Genomic DNA, 25,028 nt, shown 5'->3' with positions numbered 1-25,028 from the left:
CAACGTGTGCTCCTGTGGTAAGTGTGTGGCACTATACAGAAATAACACAACCATCACCAACCCAAAACTTGTTTCCAGTGAGGTCAAAGCCACAATGTATGCAACTTAAGTCCAACTAAAATTCCTTCCAAAGTACCCTCCAAAAAGACCCTTCAGGAGGTCTTTTTGTTACAAATTATTATTATTATTATGCGAGCCCCCCCCCCCAGGGTATCCTGCGCATGCAGGGAACCATGCTGGGCAGATGTAGCTGCGGGGTGACCCACTCAATGCAGGCATGGTGGCCCTCTGTGGGGTGGACATTTGCAACTCAGAGGCTGCATCCTTGTGGAAATGGTTTATTATAATAGAGAGATAAAGAGGCAGAGAGACAGAAAGGGAGGGAGGGAGGGAGGGGTCAAGGGGTGCACAGCTCCTGGGAGTGAAGTGGAAGTGGAGTTTCCTTAAAAATGGGCGGAGTTTTTCCTTAAAAAGAGACCTTTAGGTCAGGACACAGGGTGGCGCCAAGGGCCAGGATCAGAATATTAACACTTTTCCTTTAGTGACAAAATGAGGTATTGTTCATTGTGATGTCACAGCCCTTCCGAAGCTGCATTGTTGTTCATGTTGCTGTCACAGAAAGAAGGGCGGGGGCTGGGAATCAGGAAAAACAGCATTTTAGAAACATCCTAAGTCACTGCCGGAGTCAGTGCCTGCCACTGAAGTCAAGAGAAAATGGTTCATTTTACAAAGTTCACACTGAATAACCAGAACGTGTTTTCTAAAATTAACCCTATTAACAGAATCTTTTTAAAAAGCTCTGCATTCTCATTCCATACAATCATCCAGCAGAGGAAAGATGAAAGCATCAGTCATGTCAACTCTGTAATAAATAATTTACATGTAACATGGACTGAATTATCAAGACCAAAGCCAAGTCAACCCCTTTTGCCGAAGGACAGATCTCCAGGTCACCACATACTGACAGCAGTTAAGCATGTTTCTAACATAGATTGGTTGTTTAGAGGTATAATTTGTAAAGCAAGATAACCAAATTAAATGAGCTTTCACAAATACTGGCTTTGGAAGTTTTTAGGAAAGATAGTCCTTGTAGGCTTCAAGGCAAGAGCACAGGTCTCCATCTGGGTAGAGAGGCTAGATTACATTCCCAAAGCACCACCAGTCAGCCCATGTTGGAAAGAACCTCCATCCAAGTCAGTGGTTCTCAACCTTCCTAACACTGTGACCCTTCAATACAGTTCCTCACGTGGTGACCCCTGACAGTAAAATTCTTTGTTGCTGCTTCTTAACTGTAATTTTGCTACTATTATGAATCATAATGTAAATATCTGAGATGCAGGATATCTGAAATTCAACCCCTGTGAAAAGCTGGTTGGTTCATCACCAAATGGGCCTTGACCCACAGGTTGAGAACCATTGGTCTAAATCCTCTCTTCCAGAAAAATAAACTGTAAATACAGTCCACAGAGAAACTGGAAGTGAGGCTTGGTCTGACCTTAGGAGGAACTATGTCTATTCATGGTGTGTGTGCGTGGGGGGTACTTTTGTCACCCACCTGTGCCGACAGCCAAAATTCCTGCAGAAGATGGGATTCAGCCTCTTACAAGGGCAGAAATGACTTCCGTAGTCCACAAGGGAAGCTGGGAAGTGTAGTTTTTCAGCAGAAACTCTCAGGATCCACATGGTTCCGGGAGAATAAAGTCCCACAAGCTGTAGTCCTCTGACCTCCACTCTCATGCCATGACCCCCACCACCCCCCACCACCCCCACACACAAATAATGCATGCAATTTAAAAAAGAATGTAAAGGTACCTTTTCAGTGGACAAATCTAGTGGATATCACCTTGACCAAAATGATCAAAGTTAATAAATGAACAAAACTGGATAGCATTTGGACAACATGTGCCCTCTAACAGAAACCATGTAGACAGGGTTACCAGCTGAAAAAAAAAATGTTTAACCTAAATCTAATCATTGGGAAATAATCAAATCCAAGTTGATAGTGCTGCAGATACATTAAAAATGGATTTTTTTTCATGGATTTATGAAAAATACCAAAATAACACAAAAACCTAGGAGACTCTTCTAAAGTGACCCATAGGGAATTTGAATATGTCATTATTTCTGGTTTTATGTTTAAATGCTCAAAATTATGTTCATTAGATTTCCAGAGCTATTGTTTCCAATAAGAAAACAAACACACACACACACAAAAAAAATGCCAAAAAGCCTAATTCTTATCATTCTTTTTTTTCTGATCATTTCTTTTTTTTTTTTTTCCATTTTGTTTTTTGAAACAAGATTTCTCTGTGTAGCCTTGGCTGTCCTGGAACTCACTCCATAGACCAGGCTGGCCTCGAACTCAGAAATCCACCTGCCTCTGCCTCCTGAGTGCTGAGATCCACCACTGATTTCCTTTTTTCTTCAGGGAAATTCTGCTTGTGTGAATGTGTCTTCAAAACAGGACACGTAGGCTCCTGAGATGACTCAGTGGGTAAAGGTGCTTTCCACAAACACCTAACTTTCTTATTTCCATCCCTGGAACCACATAAAGGCAGGAGAGATTGCACAAGGTTGTACTCTGACCTCCACACACATGCCATGGCATGTCCATACACAACCACACACACACTAATAATAATTTATTATTGTTTATCATTATTATTATTATTATTATTATTATTATTATTATTATTATTATTAAAAGAATTAGGAAACACTACTGACTGGGGTCAAAATCAAACAACTCAATCCCTAAAAGGAAAATGGCATTTTCTGAAATTTGCCAAACCCTTTTGTTTGTTTTCCAGGTCCATTTCTAAGCCTCCTTACTATGTGTGGTGGTCTGAATGAGAATGACCTTATAGGCTCATGTGTGAATAGCTGGTTGCCTAATGGGAAGGATCAGCAAGTGCGGCTTTGTTGAAGGAGGGGGGGTCACTTTGAGATTTCAAAAGCCCTTACCGTTTCCTGTTAGATCTCTCTGCCTTCTGGTTGTGTCTCAAGATGTGAGCTCTCAGCTACTACTCCAGTGCCATGCCTGCCTGCTGCCATGCTCCCCACCATGAGGGTCATGGACTCTAATACCCAAACTGTAAGCCCCAGATAAACACTATAATTAATTACCTTGGCCATGGTGTCTTATTGCAGCAATAGAAAATTAACAGAGACGCTACTAATACCTAATTTTTGCTCCTTGAGACACAACCATCTGCTGGGTACTTATCAAAAGGTCTTTATAGCTGATGCAGTGGCATATGACTGTAATCGCAGCATTTAAGAGCTTGAAGCAGGAGATATAAATTTGAGGCCAGCATAACCCTGACCAAAACAAACAAACAATCAAAAAATCGTTACAGTTGTTAATGTGTACCTTTTGCACCTTAGAAACATCTCTCCAAGAAACCAGAAACATCCCCAAGAATGTTACCATCAAGGCCCTGTCTTAAACCCTGTGGTGGTGGTGGAACACATCCTTAATCCCAGCACTTGAGAGGCAGAGGTAGGTGGATTTCAGAGTTCGAGGCCAGCCTGGTCTACAGAGTGAGTTCCAGGATAGCCAGGGCTACACAGAGAACCCAGTTTTCTAACTTTGATAAACACATCCAGATGACCTACTCTTACTTATCCTAAGCAACCTTTCAAGCCCCCCTTGCTGTTTCTAATTGGATTTTGAAATGACGAGCTCTCGAGGTCACAGCTGAGGTATGTATTATGAGGCTCCCACAGGCTTTGCTGAAGACAGACAGACAGCACTTCTGGCACGTGGGTAGAGATGCCAATGGCTGCCAGATTACCTTCCAGGAGCTTAAAGGCTGCTTTTGTTGAAGTGATCTGACTCTTGTTTGATCCTGCAGTTTCTGTTCTGTGCCCTTTTGATGTCAGAGAGGCCCAAATTCCACATCCATACCATGCTAGCCATCTCTGAGCATGCACTTTAAGTCTCTCTGCTGGGTTATTCCATAAACAACCCTAACTCTATTCTCTAGAAAGAGTTTTTGGGGTTCTCCCCCTCCATGCTTGGCCCCCATAAATAACTCATTTGTCAAACTTGTTTCAGTGATTGTTGGGATAATGCACAGCACCCTGGTTGGAGCACACTGCTCTAGTCACAGTCATGTCCCTAGCTCTCCTTTCCCAATTGTAAAAGTTCTGTAACTATCAGAGGGAACCAGAATAGCAAAAGTGAATGCCTCATCAAAGTGTGAGGAACTAAATGTTCCTAGCTATGAGTTTCTGGTTCCGATGGGTTTGTTGGGGATACTGTTGACTTAACCCTTTCATAGCTATACAATAAAGGTCTATTTCTTAAGCCTTCACATTCTAGCCCCTACCTCTACCTCCACAGTCACACTAGTCCCAAGTATAACACACTATGTTATGGCAAACCATAATACTTTAGTGTCAGTCTTTCTGTTAAAATGTTACAATTAAATTAAATGTTACAACAACAACAAAATGTCTGGATAACCTGGGGGTGGAAGCTAGGGAGCTTCTACACTTAGAGACATAAATTAATTCACTGGTATCTGTTTCTACTCCTGCTCTCTGCTCATTGCTGGCTTCATCTTAAGCTGGTTCTTCTCCAGTGTCAATAAACAGAGCGAAGAAAGTTGCCTAGGAGTCGACAGAGTGCGTTTAGTACTTCAAGGCTCTGGGTTCAAATTCCAGTGGCACACATAGTCAGTAGCTCTGAGCTCACCCTCTTCTCTGCAATCCAGAATAAGAACTTCTCTCCTTTCCTCTCATGGTTCCAGAAAAAGTCCTGGGGACGGCACACGTTTTGAATCAGTCACTGTGGGGAGATGAAGGTCGGGAGGTATAGCTAGGAACTGGGGAAGATGTCAGCTTCTCCCAAACCACATTCACTAAAAATAGAGATATTGGGTGTCTCCAAGGGAAAACTGGAGAGGGAAGATGGGATTCTGGGGAGGCAACGTGACAGATGGCCACTGTATTTCTTAACACACCCAGCAAACATTACCTCTTCAACTCTGCTTCTGTTTTCTGCCTAAAATGCTCCTCCATATTTATCCTTATGGCAAATGCCTTAAAAAAGAAAACAGATCACACAGTTCCTTTCTAACATATTTGCTTTTCACCCCAATTACTTCATCCTTTGACCCTCCCTCTCTCCCTCCCTCCCTACACACACACACACACACACACACACACACACACACACACACACACAGTGGAATGGCTCACGGGTAGAATACTGGCTGCCAGTTGTCCTTTGGCTAACACCAGCACACTATGGCACCACACACACATACCCCTCAAAATGTTTGTTTATTTTTTGGGATAGAACGAAATTCATCAAGTTTGGTGGAAAGTGCCATTACCCTCAGGCATCTCATAACCCTGGCAATTCTTTAAGTCATGTATTTTCACTGAAAAGAAAAAAAAATGAGCTGTGGCATGCAGACAGACAGACATCTGATTTGTTTTTAAGGCAGTACAAGAACTGAAAGTAAGCTTTAGAAACTTATATGGTATAAACCGAAGTTCCCAGAAGAGAGAAAAGAGAGAAGCCACACCTATGTTAACGACTCTAAAAGGTTAAATGGTGGACTAGAACTTGGTGATTTTGGAGAGTTAGAAGGTTGTGGATCCAGAGCCAAATTATCTGGAGCTATACTTAGCCCACTTAATAGTCATTCCTTGCTCAACCATCTGACCTAATATCTTTAAGATTTTTGTATGTTTGTGAATGCTTGACTGCATGGATGTATGTGCCCCACATGCGTACTTGGTGCCTGCCGAGATCAAAAGTGCATGGGATCCCCTACAACTAGAGTCACCGGCAGTGCTGGGATATGTAGTGGGTGCTGGGAACTGAACCTGGGTCCTCTCCAAGAGCAGCCAGTGCTCCCAGCCACTGAGCCATTGTGCTGGCGAGTTCTACTTGACACACGCTGTCGTTATCTGAGGAGAGGGAACCTCAAACGAGAGAATGCCCCATAGAATCTGTCTGCAGGTAAACCTATAGGGTGTTGTCTTAGTGACTGATGTGGGTGGGCCCATATCACTGTGGGTGGTGCCACCCATGGTCTGGTTGTCCTGGGTCCTATGAGAGAGCAGGCTGGGGAAGGCATGGCTGAAAGAGCCAAGACACTGGAATGCTGAGCTGGCTGGACGTGAGCAATCTGTGGTGAGCAAATCAGAGAATCCGAGCAGTTTGTGTGCCACGGAGAGAGCTGACAGGACGGTGGTGAGGAATAGCCTGACGTGGAAGGCCTGCACTACCACCAGAGGCCACAGTGGTGTCTGGGCTGGGCTGCAGATGAGGGCCATGTCTGGGTCCATGGTCTGTTGTAGAATATTATTTTAAGATGTGTTACATTCGTTTATGCTGTGGAATATTTAATGATGCAAAGATGTGTTGCATTCTTTTATGTTGCATTTGCTTAACTCTGTGAAGCTGTGTTACTTTGCCTGTCTAAAACACTTGATGGTCTAATAAAGAGCTGAGTGGCCAAATAGCGAGGCAGGAGAAAGGACAGGTGGGGCAGGCAGGCAGGGAGAATAAACAGAAGGAGAAAGAGCAAGAGAACAAGGAGAGGAGGCCTCTAGGGGCCAGCCACCCAGCCACATAACCAGCCATGGAGTAAGTGTATAAGTAAGATATACAGGAGTAAGAAAAGGAAAAAGCCCAGAGGCAAAAGGTAGATGGAGTAATTTAAAGTTAAGAAAAGCTGGCAAGAAACAAGCCAAGCTAAGGCTGAGCATTTATAATTAAAAATAAGCCTCTGTGTGTGATTTATGCAGGAGCTGGGTGGTGGCCCCCCAAGAACAAAAGACCATCAAAGAACCAAAAGAGTAAAAGAAAACAACTAACAATGGTCCTACTGCAGCTAGGATCTATGTTGATGTCAGTGGCCTGTGGGCTGCAGATGGGTACTGCAGCCTGAAACCAAGTTGATGTTCTAGGACCACGCTGAACTGGCTCCATCCCTAACTGGCCACCCACAGTGGTGCCAGTGGTGATGTGTGCATGGGAAAGCTGGTCCCCACTCCCTTGCCAGGGTGTCACAGGAGAGCTGGTGGGCTGACAAACTCAGCTACCACCCAGGCCCCGATCTAGGACTTTTGAGTTGGCCCATGCCAATACCTACTCCATCTATGAGCTGCTGGAGTGTGTAAAGGGGCCAGTCCTGCAGGACCTCCATGACTGGGGTAACAGCAGGATATCCAAGAGACTCTAGGAGGGTCCAGTACTGGTGTAGCAGAAGCCAGAAACTATACTAATGACTCATTCCAGTGAACATTCACAAGTAAAGCTGTTTGGGCAAAAGGGTATATAGTGTGTGACACACCACAGCCTCCAGTGTCACTATAATGAATGAGTATTGACCTTTTTTGTTTGTTTGTTTTGTTTTTTCAAGACAGGGTTTCTCTGTGTAGCTTTGCGCCTTTCCTGGAACTCACTCTGTGGCCCAGGCTGCCCTCAAACTCACAGAGATCCGCCTGCCTTTGCCTCCCGAGTACTGGAATTAAAGGCGTGCGCACAACCACTGCCCGGCTGAATATGTGATATATTTTTATTCTATAGATTTACATAAGTGATTTTTATTTTTATTTTCTTTTGTGGGGGAGATTACAAGGGTGGAGGGCAGATATGGAAGGACTGGGAAATTAATGGGATTGGGGTGCATGATATGAAATTCCCATATATTCAATACAAAATTATATTAACAAAAAAGAAAGCAGGCTGAGCAAGTCGTGAGGAGTAAGCCAGTAAGCAGAACTTCTCCACGGTCTCTGAATCAGCTCCTGCCTCCAGCTTCCTGCCCTACTTGAGTTCCTGTTCTTGTTGCTTTTAATGATGAACTCTTACAAGGAAGTATGATTAAAAAAAAAACAAAACAAAACTCTTTCTTCCCCAAGTTGCTTTTGGTCATGGTGTTTCATGTTTCACAGAAAAGGTAATCCTAAACTGAGATGGCCACCTATCTCCAGCCCCTGGCCTGAGGTTCTTTTGACAGTCAAGTACAACTTTAAAAATGTATTCTTAGCAAACCACTGACATCTGCCATCCAAATGATAGGAGTATCAGTCACCGCAGAGTATCTGTAACCTGTAACAGTTTTCCCTTCTGCAGTGCAACCCACCTACCTGCAGTCCCCAAGAATGTATTTGGTAAATGCTTATTTATGACTTTGTTTAGTAACCACTAAACTCGAGTGGATCAGCTTCCATGCTGGAACATACATGAATCTGTGTTCCTGGGTGTCTTAGTATTATAATTGCTATGTTGCAGTGAGAACAGAAACTCAAATGGGATGAGAACCTGGAGGCAGGAGTTGATGCAGAGTTCAAGGGAGCGGTACTACTTACTGGCTTGTTACACGTAGAACCCAGGACCACCAGCCCAGAGGTGGCACTATCTACAATGGCTGGGTCTCCCCAACCCCCACCATCAATCACTAATTAAGAAAATACCTAATCCTGCCTACAGTCTGACCTTATGAAGGCATTTTCTCAATTTAGGTCCTCCTTTCTCAGATAACTATAGCTTGTGTCAAGTTGACATAAGACTAGCCAGTACACTGGGTCGTGGACACTCACATTTGGCTCAGAATAAACTTTCTCTTACAACTTCGGAGTTTGGAGTTGTTTTTCACTGATAATGTCATGTTGACCTAATATTTCTGTTTAGGCTAATGATAATTCAGGCTTGCATTTTTATGTCTTGAAGTTTCATCTGACTAGTAATTCATCTTTATCAGATTTTATTATCTTTTATACCAAGTTGAAAGAATTGTTCCTTCACTATAGAAAGCTTGATAATTGTATTGGTCCTTGGCCTTTTAGTTAAGACCACGTGTAGAATTGTATAAAGTATACAAAGAACCACGACCTCCTCCCCACCCACCTCCAATCCAGAGGATTGGTTTGGTTGTTCTGAAGATTGAACCCAGGCCTCTTGCTATTTTTTTTTCCTGTTGAGACAGGGTTTCTCTGTGTAGTTTCTCTGGTGCCTTTCCTGGAACTCACTCTGTAGACCAGGGTGGCCTCGAACTCACAGAGATCTGCCTGGCTCTGCCTCCGAGTGCTGGGATTAAAGGTGTGTGCCACCACCGCCCAGCCCTCTTGCTATTCTTGTGCTTAACAAGCTACACTTGTGTTCCTATTCAGTGTATAATTTAATTTCATGTAAAGGGGGTAATTTCATACTATACTGGAACTTTATTTCACTATTTATTTTTATTCATGTGTATGCTTGCCTGAATTTATACACACATGTTGTACAGAAGCCTACAGAGGCCAGAAGGGCATCAGATCTCATGGAATTGGAGTTATATGGGTATGATCCACCAATGTGGACTCTGGGAATCGAACTCAGGTCCTCTGTGAGAGCAGCAAGCACTCTTGAATTGCCAAGACATCTCTCCAGGCCCTGCAACTCCCTTTTGTTCACTTAATAATGTATGTTAGAGGTCCTTCAAATCTTCTTTTATAAAGCCTTACCCAAATTCACCACATTTTGAAACCAAGTGTAGTGAGATATGTCTATAGTTTCAGCTTATGGAAGCTAAGACAGAAGGATCTCAAATTAGAGATGAGTCCACATAAGATGACCCTTTTCCCAAAACCCAAACAACTAATTTACCACATTTTTAGTTTGTATAGTGTCTTAGTTAGGGTAACTATCACTTGATGAAACACCAAAAGCTATCAGAATTGCTGGGAGGTGGTGGCCCATGACTTTAGTCCCAGCATTCTGAGCAGCAGAGGAAAGCAGATCTCTGTGAGTTTGAGGCCAGCCTGAGCTACAGAATGAGTTCCAGGACAGCCAGGGCTGTTACACAGAGAAACCCTGTCTCAGAAAAAAACAAAAACAAACCAAAAAGCTATCAGAATCACGGGTTTATTAGGTTTTTGTTTTGTTGAGTGCTGAGATTCAGCTCTATATAAAGTAGTTTTTTTTGTTTTGTTTTGTTGTTTGGTTTTTGGAGACAGGGGTTCTCTGTGTAGTTTTGGTGCCTGTCCTGGATCTTGCTCTGTAGCCCAGGCTGGCCTCGAACTCACAGAGATCCACCTGTCTCTGCCTCTCATGTGCTGGGATTAAAGGCGTGTGCCACTGCCACCAGGCTAAAGTTTTGTTTTTTAAGGGGTTTGTTTTGAGAAACTTATTATGTAGCTCTAACTGGTTTGGAACTCCATATGTAGGTCAGTCTGATGTTGAACTCAGAGATCCACCTGCCTTTGTCTCCAGATTGCTTGTCCAAACACACCTAGCAAAAATGAGCTGTAAAAATGTCTTATTGCAACAGAGGGTGGTGAAGGTGCACGCCTTTGATCCCAGCACTCAGGAGGCAGACGGATCTCCGAGTTTGAAGCCAGCCTGGTCTACAGATCGAGTTCCAAGACAGCCAAGGCTACCTAGAGAAACCTTGTCTTGAATCCCCCACCCCCACGCTTCAGTGACATAACTGACAAATATTAAGATGTATCTAAATTCCTTGTACTCTATAGGTGCAAGGTTAAGACCCTTTTCATCCAGACATTAAGCCTTAAACAAAACAAAGTAACAATTCCCAAACTGTGTATTAGGACAAAGATTTTTTCGGAGGATTGAACTAGACTAAAAGACCCTTGGGCGGCCAGAGGTTCCTAAGATGGAGGGAGGAGGATCTACTGTTTCAATGTCGGCGGCTTCAGCTATTTGGGAGATTTAGTGTAGAAGTAAAAACAAACCACAGCTCTTATGCTAAAGGGAATTCAGAAATGTTTTATTCTGGAGCCATTTTGATCCATGGCCCGGGGAACACAAATTTAGGTTACCCCAAATTCCAAGTAAGACGAGAGCTGTGGTTTTTTTGTTTTGTTTTGTTTTGTTTTTTGAGACAGGGTTTCTCTGTCCAGGTTGGCCTCGAACTCACAAAGATCCGCCTACCTCTGCCTCCCGAATGCTGGGATTAAAGGCGTACGCTACCACCGCCCGGCCAAAATTGTATGTTTTTTTTTTTTTTTTTTTCCCTTCGAGACAGGGTTTCTCTGCATAGCTTTGCGCCTTTCCTGGAACTCACTTGGTAACCCTGGCTGGCCTCGAACTCACAGAGATCCGCCAGGCTCTGCCTCCCAAGCGCTGGGATTAAAGGCGTGCGCCCCCACCGCCCGAGAGAGCTGTGTTTTTTACGTTGACATAGGTTGAGTGTAATCAACCAGACGTCCCTTTCCCGACTCTGTCTAAACTACAGGAACCATTTAGAATTCGACTCCCTGGTGCAGTGAAATCGCCAGGTGTCACGTCCTCACCCTAATTCTATTTTAGGAGCCAGGGATTTTCCGGATTACTGTACACCCGGCGGCGAGGTGAGGTCAGGGCCAGGCCTACGTCTCCCGGGCTACACCCCGACACCCACGCGCGCCGGGTGCTTCCCGGAAGACGGCGCGCTTCCCCTCCCTCCCTCCTCCCTTGTTTCTCAGTTTTGTAACTGTGAGGCTGCCCCTGTTCGGTGTCGCCGATGGCCGGACGCACACCGCCCAGGGCTCTCGGGGGCCGACCCACCTAGGCGGATCATCCGGTGCCTAAAGGGATTACCAGCCCCGCAGCCTCGAGCCGCCGGGGAGCCTCCACGCCGATCTCCGCCGGGGAGGAGGAACCCGTTGGCGCGCGCCGGGGCCGGGCGGGGCGGGGCGGGGCGTCGGGGCGCCGGCGCGGTGACGTCAGGGCGGAAGCGCACGCTGCGTGCTGCGGCCTGGAAGCCGGCGGTCACGGGAATATCCGTCGCGCCGAGGACGCTGGTTAGTCTCGCTTTGGGTTCCGGCTGCGTCGGCCGTGCGTGCAGCTCGCTGGAACTATGGCGTCCGGGCCTCACCCGACCTCGACCGCTGCCGCCGCCGCCGCCGCCGCGGCCGCCTCCGCTTCGTCCGCCGCCCCGAGCGCCGGCGGCTCCAGCTCAGGCACCGCGACCACGACGACGACGACGACCGGAGGGATCCTGATCGGCGACCGCCTGTACTCGGAGGTGTCGCTTACCATCGACCACTCGCTGATCCCGGAGGAGCGGCTCTCGCCGACGCCGTCCATGCAGGACGGCCTCGACCTGCCCAGCGAGACGGACCTGCGCATCTTGGGCTGCGAGCTCATCCAGGCCGCCGGCATTCTCCTCCGGTTGCCGCAGGTGAGAGTCCCCGTGGACGGCCGGGGGCCTCCGCCGCGGCCGGGTCTCTCGGGAGCCTGAGCCGGGGCGGCGGCGGCAGCGGCGGGAGCTCGGGCGGGCGGGCAGGGAGGGAGGAAGGGGTGCGGGGGCCGGCGGCCCGGGCGCTCGGCGGCGGCGGCGGGGGGGGGGCGGGAAGGGAGGCGAGCGGCCGCACAAAATGGCGGCGGCGGTGGCGGCGGCGCCTGGTGCGGGCCCGCCTGACCCCGGCGCTTCCGTTTCTCCGCTCTTCGTCTGCAGGTGGCGATGGCAACGGGGCAGGTGCTGTTTCACCGTTTCTTCTACTCCAAGTCTTTCGTCAAACACAGTTTCGAGGTAAGCCCGGCGGGGGCGGGCGCGGAGGGAATTGCTCCATCCGGAAGCGGGCAGGAAGGGGTAGGAACCAGCTCTTTCCAGCAAGGGAGTGGTTAGCTGGGGCCTTTGTACCCCGTTCCCACCCACAAGGAAGTGCGGCCCTTAGAACGTGCTTGGAGAACTAGAAAATGGATCCCGAGTCCACGTGCGCTGTTACCGGGAACTGCATTTGCAGGCCCCCGAGCGGCTCTTGGGGGAGTTAGCTTGATCCTAGTCCAAAGCTAGGAACAGTTGAGCAATAAGACGCACGTAGCTGCTAAGGCCCGTGCTGTAAAAGTGTCGCCCTTGATTTTGTTTCGCCAAAAGCCCCGTTGTATCCTAGAGTTTCCCTTGAAAAGTAATTTTTGTTAGACTTTGGGCAGAGTTGTTTCCAGTTTAACTTTATACCTCGTTATAAGTTTTGTCCCCTCGTGGGTTCTTTCAGATTGTTGCCATGGCCTGTATTAATCTTGCGTCAAAAATCGAAGAAGCACCAAGAAGAATAAGAGATGTGATTAATGTATTCCACCACCTCCGCCAGTTAAGAGGAAAAAGGTAAGATTGGCCTATTGAACATAGTTTCTTGCTACTGCTGTTGTACACCAATCATCGAGTCAAAACACCTTTTTTTTTCCTTTTTTTCTTCCTCAAGTCAGTACGGATGCAAAAGCAAACTGGCATTAGGTGTTGAAATTCACATAGGAACACTGAAACTTAAACTTTAAGAAACCCTCAATTAACCAGCTATCTGAAGTTTGTAGAGGCAGTTGCATTTGTGGACAATCGTAGCAGTGCTGTGAAGCCAGTCCCTTGGCTTAAGATTAAACAAGAAAGGGAGTACGGTTGGCTCAAGTGGGAGTGTATTCTGTAAGTTCTTTTTCCCCTCCCCTCTCTGGAAAACTGAAGGCTGGACGTGAAAGTTCTGTAGTTCAAGTTAATATTGTGGCAAAGTTCCGTGTAGGTTGTTACTCTGCTTGGAGCCCCAGTTTCCCCATCAATTGAGGTTGGCTTTTGTTAGAGTACTTCTCAACATTGAACTACGATATATCGAATAATACCGGATCTGAAAGGACTGGAGGATGATAAAGTTTGAAGTCAAAGAGATTGAACAGGTATTTTGTTTTGGTTAGATAACAGTCTCAGTGAGTGGGTTAGAAAAATAACTCATTGAGTTGCTTTCAGATAGGGCTCTTTCTTTATCTGATCTTGTAAGAAAATACAGTCTGAAACAGTATCTTTAAGGTGTAGTGATAATCTGGTAACTATGTGGACCTCTGTGTTCATCTATGGCAGTACCAAAATTTGTTGCAGGACTCCCTGTTTGTTCTACAGGTGATCCTAAGACACGCTGATGGATAGTCATGGTGTAGATTAATTTCTGAGGAATTGTGATTAGTTTGAAAGGAAGTTAGCTGTGAAAAGTAAGTTGTTTTGGGAGCTGGGTGTTGCTTAGTCCAAATGAGTATCATATATAGTCTTCGTTGGTGGTAGGGAAGGTGGTAGCCAGATAAGCAGATAGGAAAGTGAGTTCAAAATGGGTAGCATGGTCAAAAATTACTGCCCAGGTTTTGTTTTTTATATAGCTTTTGTTCTTTTCTTCATGCTTTTTCAGCCCCATCTTAGTGTGTTCCCAGATACTTCTTTTGTTTGAAGACATTTTTAGTTTGTGAAGAAAGTAGAGAAATAGAATTTCAAACTGGTGTTTAGTATGTTCTGAGCTTTTATTTCTATTTAGATAGTGGCTGAAGTTTTTGTTTCTTTTAGGGTGTTTTTAAATGAAACACTGATAAAATAGAGAATTCTTATCTTTAGTCAAAGGACTCTGCTTTAAAAGGACATTTTCTAGTATATGAGTCATTGAGCCAATTATAATTACATTGTGGCATTTTCCTATGGGACTTGACTTTCCTTCCTTGATTGTCAGAATAGGATCATCTTAATTATAAAATTTCAGAATTCAAAATAATCCAATCTGACTGACTTGTATTGGATGTAACTGCATTTTTGGTCATCATTAAAGAGAAATTGATTTTGTTTCAATGTTACTAGTTTGATTATAGCATGAAATTCTTAAAGAAGTTAATTGCATGGAAGCCCCCCTTTTAAAAGCAGGATATAAGTGTTTCTATGCATTTTACAAGTTTACTCAGACATGTAACTTGTATATGTTATTAACTTCAACTCTTTTTTCCCTTGCAACCGACTATACAGCGACCAGCTACATTTACCAAAGCCTGGGTGATGTGGAGTGGTACATAGAGATGAAGCTGTCGTCATGGCAACAGTGAGTGAAGTATCGAAAATCCCCAAGGAGAAGCCAGTGTTCTGAGAATAGGTCACTGGAATCGGGGACTAACAGGTTGGCCACTGGTGAACCATTTAGAGAAAAAAACAAACAAACAAAAAACTCCTGTTTCTGGTTACAAGCTTTTTTCTTTGCTGTCCAAGTTATTAAAACTATAGCTTAGTAAGGTGTTTTGTGTTCTTTGCATAGTAGGTATTGTTAGAGTATTCATAAATGTTACACTCTGATTAGTTTGTCTTGAGAATTTTAGTACAATTTGAATGCTAACTAGGTTACTGTATGGCCTTTTCAACTACAGGGGGGTGCATGCATGTAGCCTTAAAGTCATTGTAGTCATGGCTACATAAAGATATAGTAATACCAGTGTCCAGTCCTCAATATGAGATATTGACTTGGGGCCCCCCCCATAGTTTTTTTTCATAGTTTGAGAGCTCTTCAGAATAGCTGAATTTAAAGGAAAAGAAAAGCTATTCATACCAGTAGTTTTCAGATACAATTTGCTATTTATATGTAACATATTCCCAGTGTGTTTAAGAGCTTTTTTCTTTAAAGATGTCTGTTCATATCTTTTAAGGTTTATGTTACAAGATAAACTTAAAGACTTAACTACTTTTATTGGTGACTGTTGATGCTATTTTCAATGTAAAAGTAAGCATTGGAAGGGTCAGGTCAGTATTGACAATTTATTTATCTGTAGTTTATTTCTGTGGTTCTGAGGTAACTCCAGTTTGACATTTAAGGAATGTTTCTGTTTACTTCAAAATAAGCATTAGAAATTTCTGTGTGTTGAGTAGGAATCCTGTCTCCCTACATGTGTATTATTAATTACCCATCTGGTTTATAGTGTGGTTCCTTATACTACCAGAGTATCAGTCCTTTGTAATACATGAGACTAACCATGCTTGAACCCCCTACTTCTAAAGTTTTGTCATTCGTATGCTGTGTTTCAGGCATACCATAGAAAGTAGCTATCATACAACCTTCTAATAAACAGACCAAGAGTTCCTAAAGATGGAAATGTGATTTCAGATCAGTTAATGAGCAAAGCCTGGTAATAAAGACTCTTCAGAGGTGGAGTTTGGTAGTTTTTTTTTTTTTTTTTTTTTTTTTTTTGGTTTTTCGAGACAGGGTTTCTCTGCGTAGTTTTGCGCCTTTCCTGGAGCTCACTTGGTAGCCCAGGCTGGCCTCGAACTCACAGAGATCCGCCTGCCTCTGCCTCCCGAGTGCTGGGATTAAAGGCGTGCGCCACCACCGCCCGGCGAGTTTGGTAGTTTTGAGTGTTGTCCGTATTCCTGAGTTCTGAAAGATGAGGACTTCACTCCCTCAGCTTTAAGTGCCACCTCTTCATCTTGTGTTGATCCAGGATGCTTACTTGATTGGGAGGAAATTCTACCAAGCCTTAATTCAACGGAATGTATTGCTAAAAACATTTCTGTTTGATTGCTTTGTTAATATAAAAAGCTTTTGCTGCTTAAATGCTTTTTCAGAATCTTTGATTACTGATTTATGGAGCCATTTTCTATGTTTTATCATGGTATAAAATGCTTCTGTAAAAGTAGTTGTTAATTTTGTATTCATTGAGCTTGCCTTGATTTATGAGATAAATTTCTGAGCAAAATGAAGACTAAGATTATGCATTTACAAAGCTAACTTGGAAAAAATTGGTAGTGGCAAGACTGAACAAGAGCTTAGATGGTTGAGTTGTAATAGTTGGTTTGTTTGGAGTTTTAAGATTCAGGTCTCACTGTGTTAGCTTGGGGTGGCCTGAGATTTATGATCCTTGTGCCTTAACCATTTTACTCCTGGGATTAAACAAAGCCTGTGCCTTTACATGTTCTATGGGATTCTGGTGTGGGGAATGTGCTTATGGCAGAGGAGTAACTCTTAATATACTTGTTTAAGCAGAATTAGTGATGAATCCTTAAATTCAGCACCAGTTGGTAGCCACAATTAAAAAATTGTTTACCTGTTTAATCACAGATTTTATTGCCATTTTAAAATAACTAACTATAAAACAGTTTTCTTAGTAAGCTATGGTATACATTTTAACACATGAGAAAAGTGAGAGAGAACTTGGCTTTTGTGAACTATTGGTATAGGGATTTTATTTTATTTTGTTGTTCTTTGGTTTTTCAAGACAGGGTTTCTCTGTGTAGCTTTGGTGCCTTTCTTGGAACTCACTCTGTAGCCCAGGCTGGCTTTGAACTCATGGAGATCCCCCTGGCTCTACCTCCCAAGTGCTGGGATTTAAGGCGTGCCCAACCACTACCCGGCTGTATGGGGATTTTAATGGTGCTGTTTACTTACTGTCTGGATTTCAGGGGTTAAGAGCTAAGCTGTGTACAGATAAACTAGAGCCTCTGACTCCTAATACCATTTGAAGGACAACCTTGTAATGCATTTATAAAGCCTGAAAAATCATAAACCCTTACATAGTATCTCTTTGGAGTATGTTTTCATACATACATTGGTTGCTCCCATTTGAGTTAAACTTGACTTTTTTCTTAAGTGCAATTTGCAGCTATTGTCCTGATAAAACTGATTCAAAACAGGCCATTGCCCTACTTAATCACCTTAAAATTTCTCACACTTTGAAAATGTAGTCGATATTGAACTTGAAGCAGTCTTGCATCATTACTTGTTACTGTTAATGGTGTTACTTCTGCCAGCTATTAATTATTTAACATAAAGTTACAGAATAACAGTAACTGATTTTGCTTTTAAGTGAAATAAAATATAAAATCCCCCCCCCTTTTTTAACTCTTGATAGCCTGATACCAGGGAGGTAGTAATGTACTTCATTTCACATTTTTTTTTCAGTCTTGTGTTAACTCAGGTTGGCCTCAGTTCACCTGTTTAGTGGATGGAGGATGTCCTTGAAGTCTTTATCTCTACATTCCTCTACTCCCACCCCCATATAGTGTTGGGCTTACAGGTGTGAGCTACTACTCCTGGCTCAACATGACAGATTAGATTGTTTTATTACCTTCAAGTAGTTATGCATAAATAGGCTCTTTGTTTCTGAGCAGGTTGTATATTGAAGTATTCAGGCAGTGCATTCTCTAGAGTATAAAACTTGGAACTTGTCTGAAAATGAATTGAATATTTGAGAACGTGTTTAAATGATATTCTACCCATATACTTACTGTACAGTCATTAATAGACATGTACACCTTGCTGTTTGAGATAAGAATGTATCCAAAAAACATGCTAAATTTCATAGAGGACATTAGCATTACTTAACTGGCAGATTGTAACACAAGCCAGATTGCACTTGCCTCTAACATGACCCACTCTAGTGGGTGAGGCAGAATGAGCTCCGTAACCAAGACTTTATTTTTTTAAAAAAGAAACAAACTTACATGATGTACATGAGATGACTTTTTTTAATGAGTGGCTAGGTGTCCCTTCCCCCAATATGAAAAATGACTTCTGAAAACAGCTGGGGGGACATTCCCACACCGGCCTTGAATGTGGTTTCTGAGTCTCGTTCCCTCTCTGTGGCCTTCCAGTCTCATAGGATCTGCATTGACTGAGCTGCCTATTTAATCTTAAACCTGTTTTTTTGTTTGTTTGTTTGTTTGTTCTTTTAATATTCACTTGGAAATTGAGCTAATTTGGGGTTTGCTTTTTTTGTTGTTATGGGGGTTTGTTTATGGGGGTTTGTTTTTTGGTGTTTTTTGTTTTTGACCAGGGGTAGGTGATAATTAAGCAGATGGATATTCTTTGTGTATTTGTTTTTAGTGTGTTGACCATAAATTTAGCAAAGGCTTTACACAGAATTTTTCTAGGTCTTTGTTCATATTAGAGCTTTATAGTAAATCTTTCAGGATCACATTGGTTCTTGTCATTGCAGGAAGTTTCTTCTGGGAGGCTGATGAGGTTTGTGCCAATAATGTCTATCACTGAAGTTAAGTGCATAAGTTAAAGAAGAAAAAGTCAGACCTAAGAATATGTTTTGTGTGTGTGTGTGTTTTTTTTTAAGTTGTGTTAGTTTTAGGAGCTTTGTCTAGTTGCATATAATTAGCATAACTTGGACAGCATAAGATTAATGCTTTAACTTGTTAGCAGGAGTTTAAAAAGCTGGTTTCTGTTGCCAATAGTTGGTTGGAAGGGAAAATGGAGATGCCACAAGTAAAAGGTTTTGGATGTGCAAAACAGTTTTGATTTTATTTCTTACAAACTATAGGACTCCAAGCCCTCTGATCCTTGATCAGAACTACATAAACACCAAAAATCAAGTTATCAAGGCAGAAAGGAGGGTGCTAAAGGAGTTGGGATTTTGTGTTCATGTCAAGCATCCCCATAAGGTGAGTTATAGAATGCAGAAATTACATTTCGTAAGTATTAGGGCTTTGCCTAAAATTTTGACTTATGTGGAGAGTTCATCTGAGTTTTCAAAAGCTTTCTTTTTAGGTGTTGATGTTTGTCAGTAAAATGGTACTCAAAACAGGCTTTGTTATTTGTAATTGTGTGATCGTGAGTATTCTTTGTGGTTAAGTTTTAGTTTTTCCACCTAACAAACTCTTGTGATGGAGTTCCTTATGTAAGGAACGGATTGTACATACATGTAGAAACTGGCACGTTAAAGTTTTGAAAATGTTAGCTGCTCACTGGAAACCGTTCATAAAAGCTTTCTCTTGGCTTTCTTTCCTATTGCCCTTCTTCTGAACAGTAGTTGCAAGAATTGGGACTATTGGAGATAGCCAGCTCTGCTCTTAACTGGGTGACGCTGGCTGGTATCTTCAAGTTCTACTTTTGTAAAATTATAAAATGATGATAATGAGGTCCAGAAACACTTGCATGAACTGAAGTAGTTATATGTATTTAGTGTGTCTTGCTGGGAGCCAAATGCAAGGCAAGCATTCTATCATTGAGTTATATGTAGCTTTTAAGAAACTTTAGTGTGCCGAGCTTTACTGCAGAAATTAATTGCTGTAAGGCTTAGTATTCTAGAAATCTAGAAAATGTGCTATGGCCATTGTGTACTCTCAGCATAAATTCTCTTTTGATGAATGCGAGGGAAAAAAGTTGTGAGCCACCACTTGTATCACATTTTTATAGAATTGAGTAATGTGATAATCCACACTGAGTTTGGTATGTTTGATGTTGGCCTATATTTGTAATTGTATGGGAGTTAAAGCTGTAACTAACACTTGATGCTTTATTCATTGACCTCTGCTGTGAAAGAACCACCAATACGCTTAATGTTTTTTTCCTTTTCTCCTCAGATCATTGTGATGTATTTACAAGTCTTAGAGTGTGAGCGGAACCAAACCTTGGTTCAAACTGCCTGGTAAGTTGCTTTTTTACATTTCTTCTTTAGTCAGGAAAACAGAAGCAGAAATAAAGTAAGTTTCATTTTTTTCTTTCCAAAATAATGAAATAAGTTTGTTTTGGGGCATTTTGTTTTTGTTGTTGTTTTTTAACCAAAAGGTAAATAATGCTTATTTCTGCTTCCTGTTTTCTTGGCTTGACTAATTACTTTTAATGGAGAACTCAATTTAACTTTGTTCTTTTTTCTACTCTTTAATTAAAGGGTAGTCCATGATGGTAAGTCATAGAACTCTGCCCTCTGCACTTCAGCCCATGACCTCAGGATGGCCTGATTGGCTAGCCTGCTCTCCAGCCAATCCAGTGCAAGCTCTCATCCGAGATTCACTGAAGTGGTCCATATCCATCTGGCAGCATCTTCTAGTTCTGTCGGGGTGTCAAAAGGATTTGTATATTTGCTTCTAGAAGTAACTATGCATCATGCCTATGTATTTAATGTATACCTGTAACTATCAAAATGAATATTTCATTTTTGATAGATTGTTGTCCAGCCATTATGAATTGTTTTTTTTTTTTTTTTAAATTGGGTTCAGTTAAATTTCTACGTGCAGTGTGTATAGCATCCGTTCTACCAAAGGAGGCTACCTTAACCTTGTAGCTTTAAATGGGTACCTGTTGCCATTGTAGGTTACTCCAGCTAGTGAGCCATTGCAGGCAGTGATACAAGAAGCATATAATTTTAAAAAGAAGTTCATGTTCATGTTATTTAAATACTTTTGAACTTGGGCCTCTGAGATACAGAAAGGGTAAGCAAGAAAATTGTGGTTTAACCATAAGTGATTTATATGACTGTTGATAAACAAGCATTAAATAATTCTGGACTTTCCCAGAAATAATATCTTTTTTAAATGACTGCCATGCTTCTTTTGGACTCAGTAGATAATGGTAACGTTAGAAAAGCCACATTTCTCTAATAAAATGCATGAGTTTTTAATGTATTCTGTGCAGCCAAAAAAATATAATACTTTTAACAAGTGTAAGGGTTTTTGAACTAATCCATTTATTTTCCAGCTCAGGCTTTTTAGCAAATATAAAGTTTTGGGTTTTTTTTTGTTTGTTTGTTTGTTTTGTTTTGTTTTGTTTTTTAGTTAAGGAATTTCATGGGAAAGTTTCTCTAGAAGTTTCAGAAGTTTATTTAATTAAGTTAGATCATTGCTTTTATTTATGCTTAATTGCAAAAAGGTATGTAAACAAGGCCATTATGATGTGTATTATTGCTCACTTCTCTACCTAGATTTTTTTTGAAGTTTTTTTTTCCCTTCTAACTGTAAGAGTAAATTGATGGATTCTTACTAAAAATACCTTTTTACCCCTGTTCTGGTATTGAATTTTTTTTTTTTTTAAAGAACTTGGTTGACACTGCTTTTCATTATGGATCAAGGAGAGATGGTCAGTAACTAATGGCTTGAAGTATTGTTGGAGTGGTAAACTCTGAAACTCATGTCTTCAGAATCATTACCTTTTATAACAGTATGTTGAAAGGATTTTAGGGGTAAGATCTAGATTGCTAATATGGAATTGTTGAAACGTGCTGTTCGGGGAAGGGTTAGGAACTGTTACCACAGTAAAGATGTGAGTATAAGGAGAAGAAAAAAGAATGAAGTAGATTGAGTCTCCAATTTTGTATGCACCTCAGAACAATTGATTTGCTTATGGACTAAGCTTACAGCTGAAATGTTTTTCAGGAATTACATGAATGACAGTCTTCGAACCAATGTTTTTGTTCGCTTTCAACCAGAGACTATAGCGTGTGCTTGTATCTACCTTGCAGCTAGAGCACTTCAGGCAAGTATACAGTCTGCTGTGTTTTACAAAGTAGATTCTAGGAGTTTTGTTCCTTTTGAGAAAAGTGTAAGCTTGAACCATTCTGTTTTTGATGGTTTAGATTCCATTGCCAACTCGGCCCCATTGGTTTCTTCTTTTTGGTACCACAGAAGAGGAGATCCAGGAAATTTGCATAGAGACACTTAGACTTTACACCAGGAAAAAGGTAATTTTAGTTACTGCGTTTGGTGCTGTTTGATGGCATTTCCAAGACTCTAAAGGGAATGCTAACCTGACTTTTCATCCAACAGCCTAACTATGAATTGCTGGAAAAAGAAGTAGAAAAAAGAAAAGTAGCCTTGCAGGAAGCCAAGTTGAAAGCAAAGGGATTGAATCCTGATGGAACTCCAGCCCTTTCAACTCTTGGTGGATTTTCTCCAGCCTCTAAACCATGTAAGATACAGTCAGAATTGAATAAAGTGGGAGGGAGCGCTGGAAGGGTACCTTGTTAGAAAGGTTTGCCGTTGCTCAGTTGCTTAGAGACCATTAAGAAATGGTTACTGGGGTTTTTGGATCTAAGGGTTAGAAATGTAGTACTTTGGAGTGTATTAGGAAATGGTTCTTTGTAAAACCTGTCCTTAACATATCGTCATTGTCTTTTAAAAGCATCACCAAGAGAAGTAAAAGCTGAAGAGAAGTCACCAATCTCCATTAATGTGAAGACAGTCAAAAAAGAACCTGAGGATAGACAGCAGGCTTCAAAAAGCCCTTATAATGGGTGAGTAAACCTCAAAGGCTTGAGTATTCATTGTTAAACCTTTGTGCACTCGCTAAAACAATGTAAACAATGCTGCCTGCATTTTTTTTTAGTGTAAGAAAAGACAGCAAAAGAAGCAGAAACAGCAGAAGTGCTAGTAGATCAAGGTCAAGAACCAGATCACGCTCCAGATCACATACCCCAAGAAGACAGTGAGTAATGGGGCCTGTGTGGGATGGGCTTAGGGCCTTTGAAGATTGGGGGTGGGCTTCAGGCTAGGAATGAGTGTTGGGCTTCTTTGTTTAGCAGGTTTTACGGTATAGCACCAGTTGGCTAGGATTACAAGCATGCTTCAGGATTAGGCTTAACGTAAAGAGAAATAAACTCAAGAACATACTTTGGATGTGTGTAGTGTAGGTGTGTGTGTGTTTTATATAATTTATTATCTAATGTACATTGGTATTTTGCCTGTGTGTATGTCTGTTTGAGGGTGTCAGATCAGCTTGGAGTTGCAGACAGTTGTTAGCTGCCACATGGGTGCTGGGAATTGAACCTGGGTCCTCTGGAAGAGCAGTCAGTGCTCTTAACCACTGAGCCATCTCTCCAGCCCTAGGTGTGTGTTTTTAAATATGCATAGGTTGGTTATGCACAGAAGTTACAGGAAAATTTGCAAAAGTCAGTCCTTTACTTTCACTGTGTGGGCCCCAGATCAAACTCTGGTCTTTGGGCTTCGTGGCAGGCCCCTCTACCTGCTGAGCCATCTCACTGACCTTAGTAGTGTGCCTTAATGGCATGTTGTGCCTTCTACTCTGTCTCCGCCGTGCCCCACCCCCATCCCCTTTCTGAAAAGTGTCCAGAAAATGCCCTGGGGGTATATGTATATAAAGCTGTTTATAACATGAAAACATTCTTTACATTCAGTTTGTTAGAAATGTGACTATTTCATTAGTGTATTAAAAGCCTAAGACTTCCAGTCAGCTTTGTAATTGGTTTGCAGGTTCTGGTGCTTGAGTGGCACTTGATCAGGTGAGAGATAACTCAGTAAAAAAAACCGTTGGGACACATTGGTGACCCTCCCCTCTTTACTGGAATATAGGCATAGGATGTTTTGTGTAACAGTAAAGCTTCAGTTGAGAGATCAGGATGGGGAGACTGAGGAACACGTCAGTTAAGCTTTTCATTACTCATAGCTGATTGTTTTGAACTTGCTAATGACCAACAGTTACTAATCTATTGCCAGTAGAAATCATAACTAAACTTGAAATTTTTATTGTCTAAGTTATAATAATAGGCGAAGTCGATCTGGAACATACAGCTCAAGATCAAGAAGCAGGTCCCGCAGTCACAGTGAAAGCCCTCGAAGACATCATAATCATGGTTCTCCTCACCTTAAGGCCAAACATACCAGAGAAGATTTAAAAAGTTCAAATAGACATGGTCATAAAAGGAAAAAATCTCGGTCTAGATCTCAGAGCAAGTCTCGGGATCACTCAGATGTTGCCAAGAAACACAGGCATGAAAGGGGACATCACAGAGACAGGCGTGAAAGATCTCGCTCCTTTGAGAGATCCCACAAAGGCAAGCACCACAGTGGCAGTCGCTCCGGACATGGCAGGCATAGGCGTTGACTTTCTTCCTCTGACACTGCATTGCTTCCTGGTTTTGCCTCTGTGCAGTGTGATGTATGGACTCAATCAAAACATAAAGCAAACTGATTAGGAATTGATTTATTAAAATTGTCTAGGTCTCTAGAAACACTGAGGACATTTTCTTTGGAAAAGAACTATGGTAAGGTTTTTTGCACATTAAAATGCCCTAGCAGTATCTAATTGAAAACCATGGTCAGGTTCAATTGTACTTTATTATAGTTGTGTATTGTTTATTGCTATAAGAACTGGAGTGTGAATTCTGTAAAAATGTATCTTATTTTTATACAGATAAAACTTGCAGACACTGTTCTATTTAAGTGGTTATTTGTTTAAATGATGGTGAATACTTTCTTAACACTGGTTTGTCTGCATGTGTAAAGATTTTTACAAGGAAATAAAATACAAATCTTGTTTTTCTAAACTGCTTCAAATACCTTATTGATTTAAATTTAAAAGATTTTTAATGGTAAGATGGTTTTGCACTGATTTCTGACAGGTAGTTTGGGATAAAGTCTTAACAGTATGCAGTGGTCATTGTATATATAGGAAAAGCAAATTGGAGTGGCCTGATACTGTTACAGAACCACTAAAATACAAAACTGATTTGATCTGAATGTATCTGAAGATAATTTTAAATCTTAAGTATTTGTAATAGGAACTTAACAGTTGAGCAAACCAAAATCACAGCCTAAAACTAAGACCCATCCATGGAGGTT

General features: G+C 42.1%; 1 protein-coding gene and 1 long non-coding RNA gene across 4 annotated transcripts; one reads left to right on the top strand and one right to left on the bottom strand.

Moving 5' to 3' along the window:
- Positions 1 to 4,394: 4,394 nt before the first annotated feature.
- LOC121830162 (uncharacterized) lies at positions 4,395 to 11,509 on the bottom strand. Its single transcript, XR_006073144.2, has 2 exons — positions 4,985 to 11,509; positions 4,395 to 4,795 (listed from the first exon to the last, which is right to left on the bottom strand). It is a non-coding gene; the product is annotated as an uncharacterized LOC121830162 (long non-coding RNA).
- A 186-nt stretch (positions 11,510 to 11,695) lies between these two features.
- Positions 11,696 to 24,733, top strand: Ccnl1 (cyclin L1). Of its 3 annotated transcripts, XM_076574197.1 has the most exons (11): positions 11,704 to 12,134; positions 12,411 to 12,485; positions 12,949 to 13,058; positions 18,998 to 19,118; positions 20,040 to 20,104; positions 21,828 to 21,927; positions 22,028 to 22,132; positions 22,218 to 22,359; positions 22,573 to 22,684; positions 22,777 to 22,875; positions 23,943 to 24,733. In XM_076574197.1, the coding sequence occupies exons 1-11, from the start codon at positions 11,811 to 11,813 to the stop codon at positions 24,289 to 24,291; spliced, it is 1,602 nt and encodes a 533-aa protein (XP_076430312.1). In that variant the 5' UTR covers positions 11,704 to 11,810; the 3' UTR covers positions 24,292 to 24,733. The 3 variants fall into 3 exon arrangements, with proteins under 3 accessions (XP_076430314.1, XP_076430312.1, XP_042135049.1); XM_042279115.2 differs by lacking the exons at positions 11,704 to 12,134; positions 12,411 to 12,485 and adding an exon at positions 14,715 to 14,787; XM_076574199.1 differs by lacking the exons at positions 21,828 to 21,927; positions 22,028 to 22,132; positions 22,218 to 22,359; ... (1 more) ...; positions 22,777 to 22,875; positions 23,943 to 24,733 and adding an exon at positions 20,348 to 21,481 and having other exon boundaries at positions 11,696 to 12,134.
- The last annotated feature ends 295 nt before the right edge of the window (positions 24,734 to 25,028 follow it).

This window comes from Peromyscus maniculatus, chromosome 6, assembly GCF_049852395.1.
Source record: "Peromyscus maniculatus bairdii isolate BWxNUB_F1_BW_parent chromosome 6, HU_Pman_BW_mat_3.1, whole genome shotgun sequence".
Lineage (NCBI taxonomy): Eukaryota > Metazoa > Chordata > Mammalia > Rodentia > Cricetidae > Peromyscus > Peromyscus maniculatus.
The sequence above is the reverse complement of the archived record's forward strand: the minus strand, read 5'-3'. Positions and strand labels throughout refer to the sequence as shown.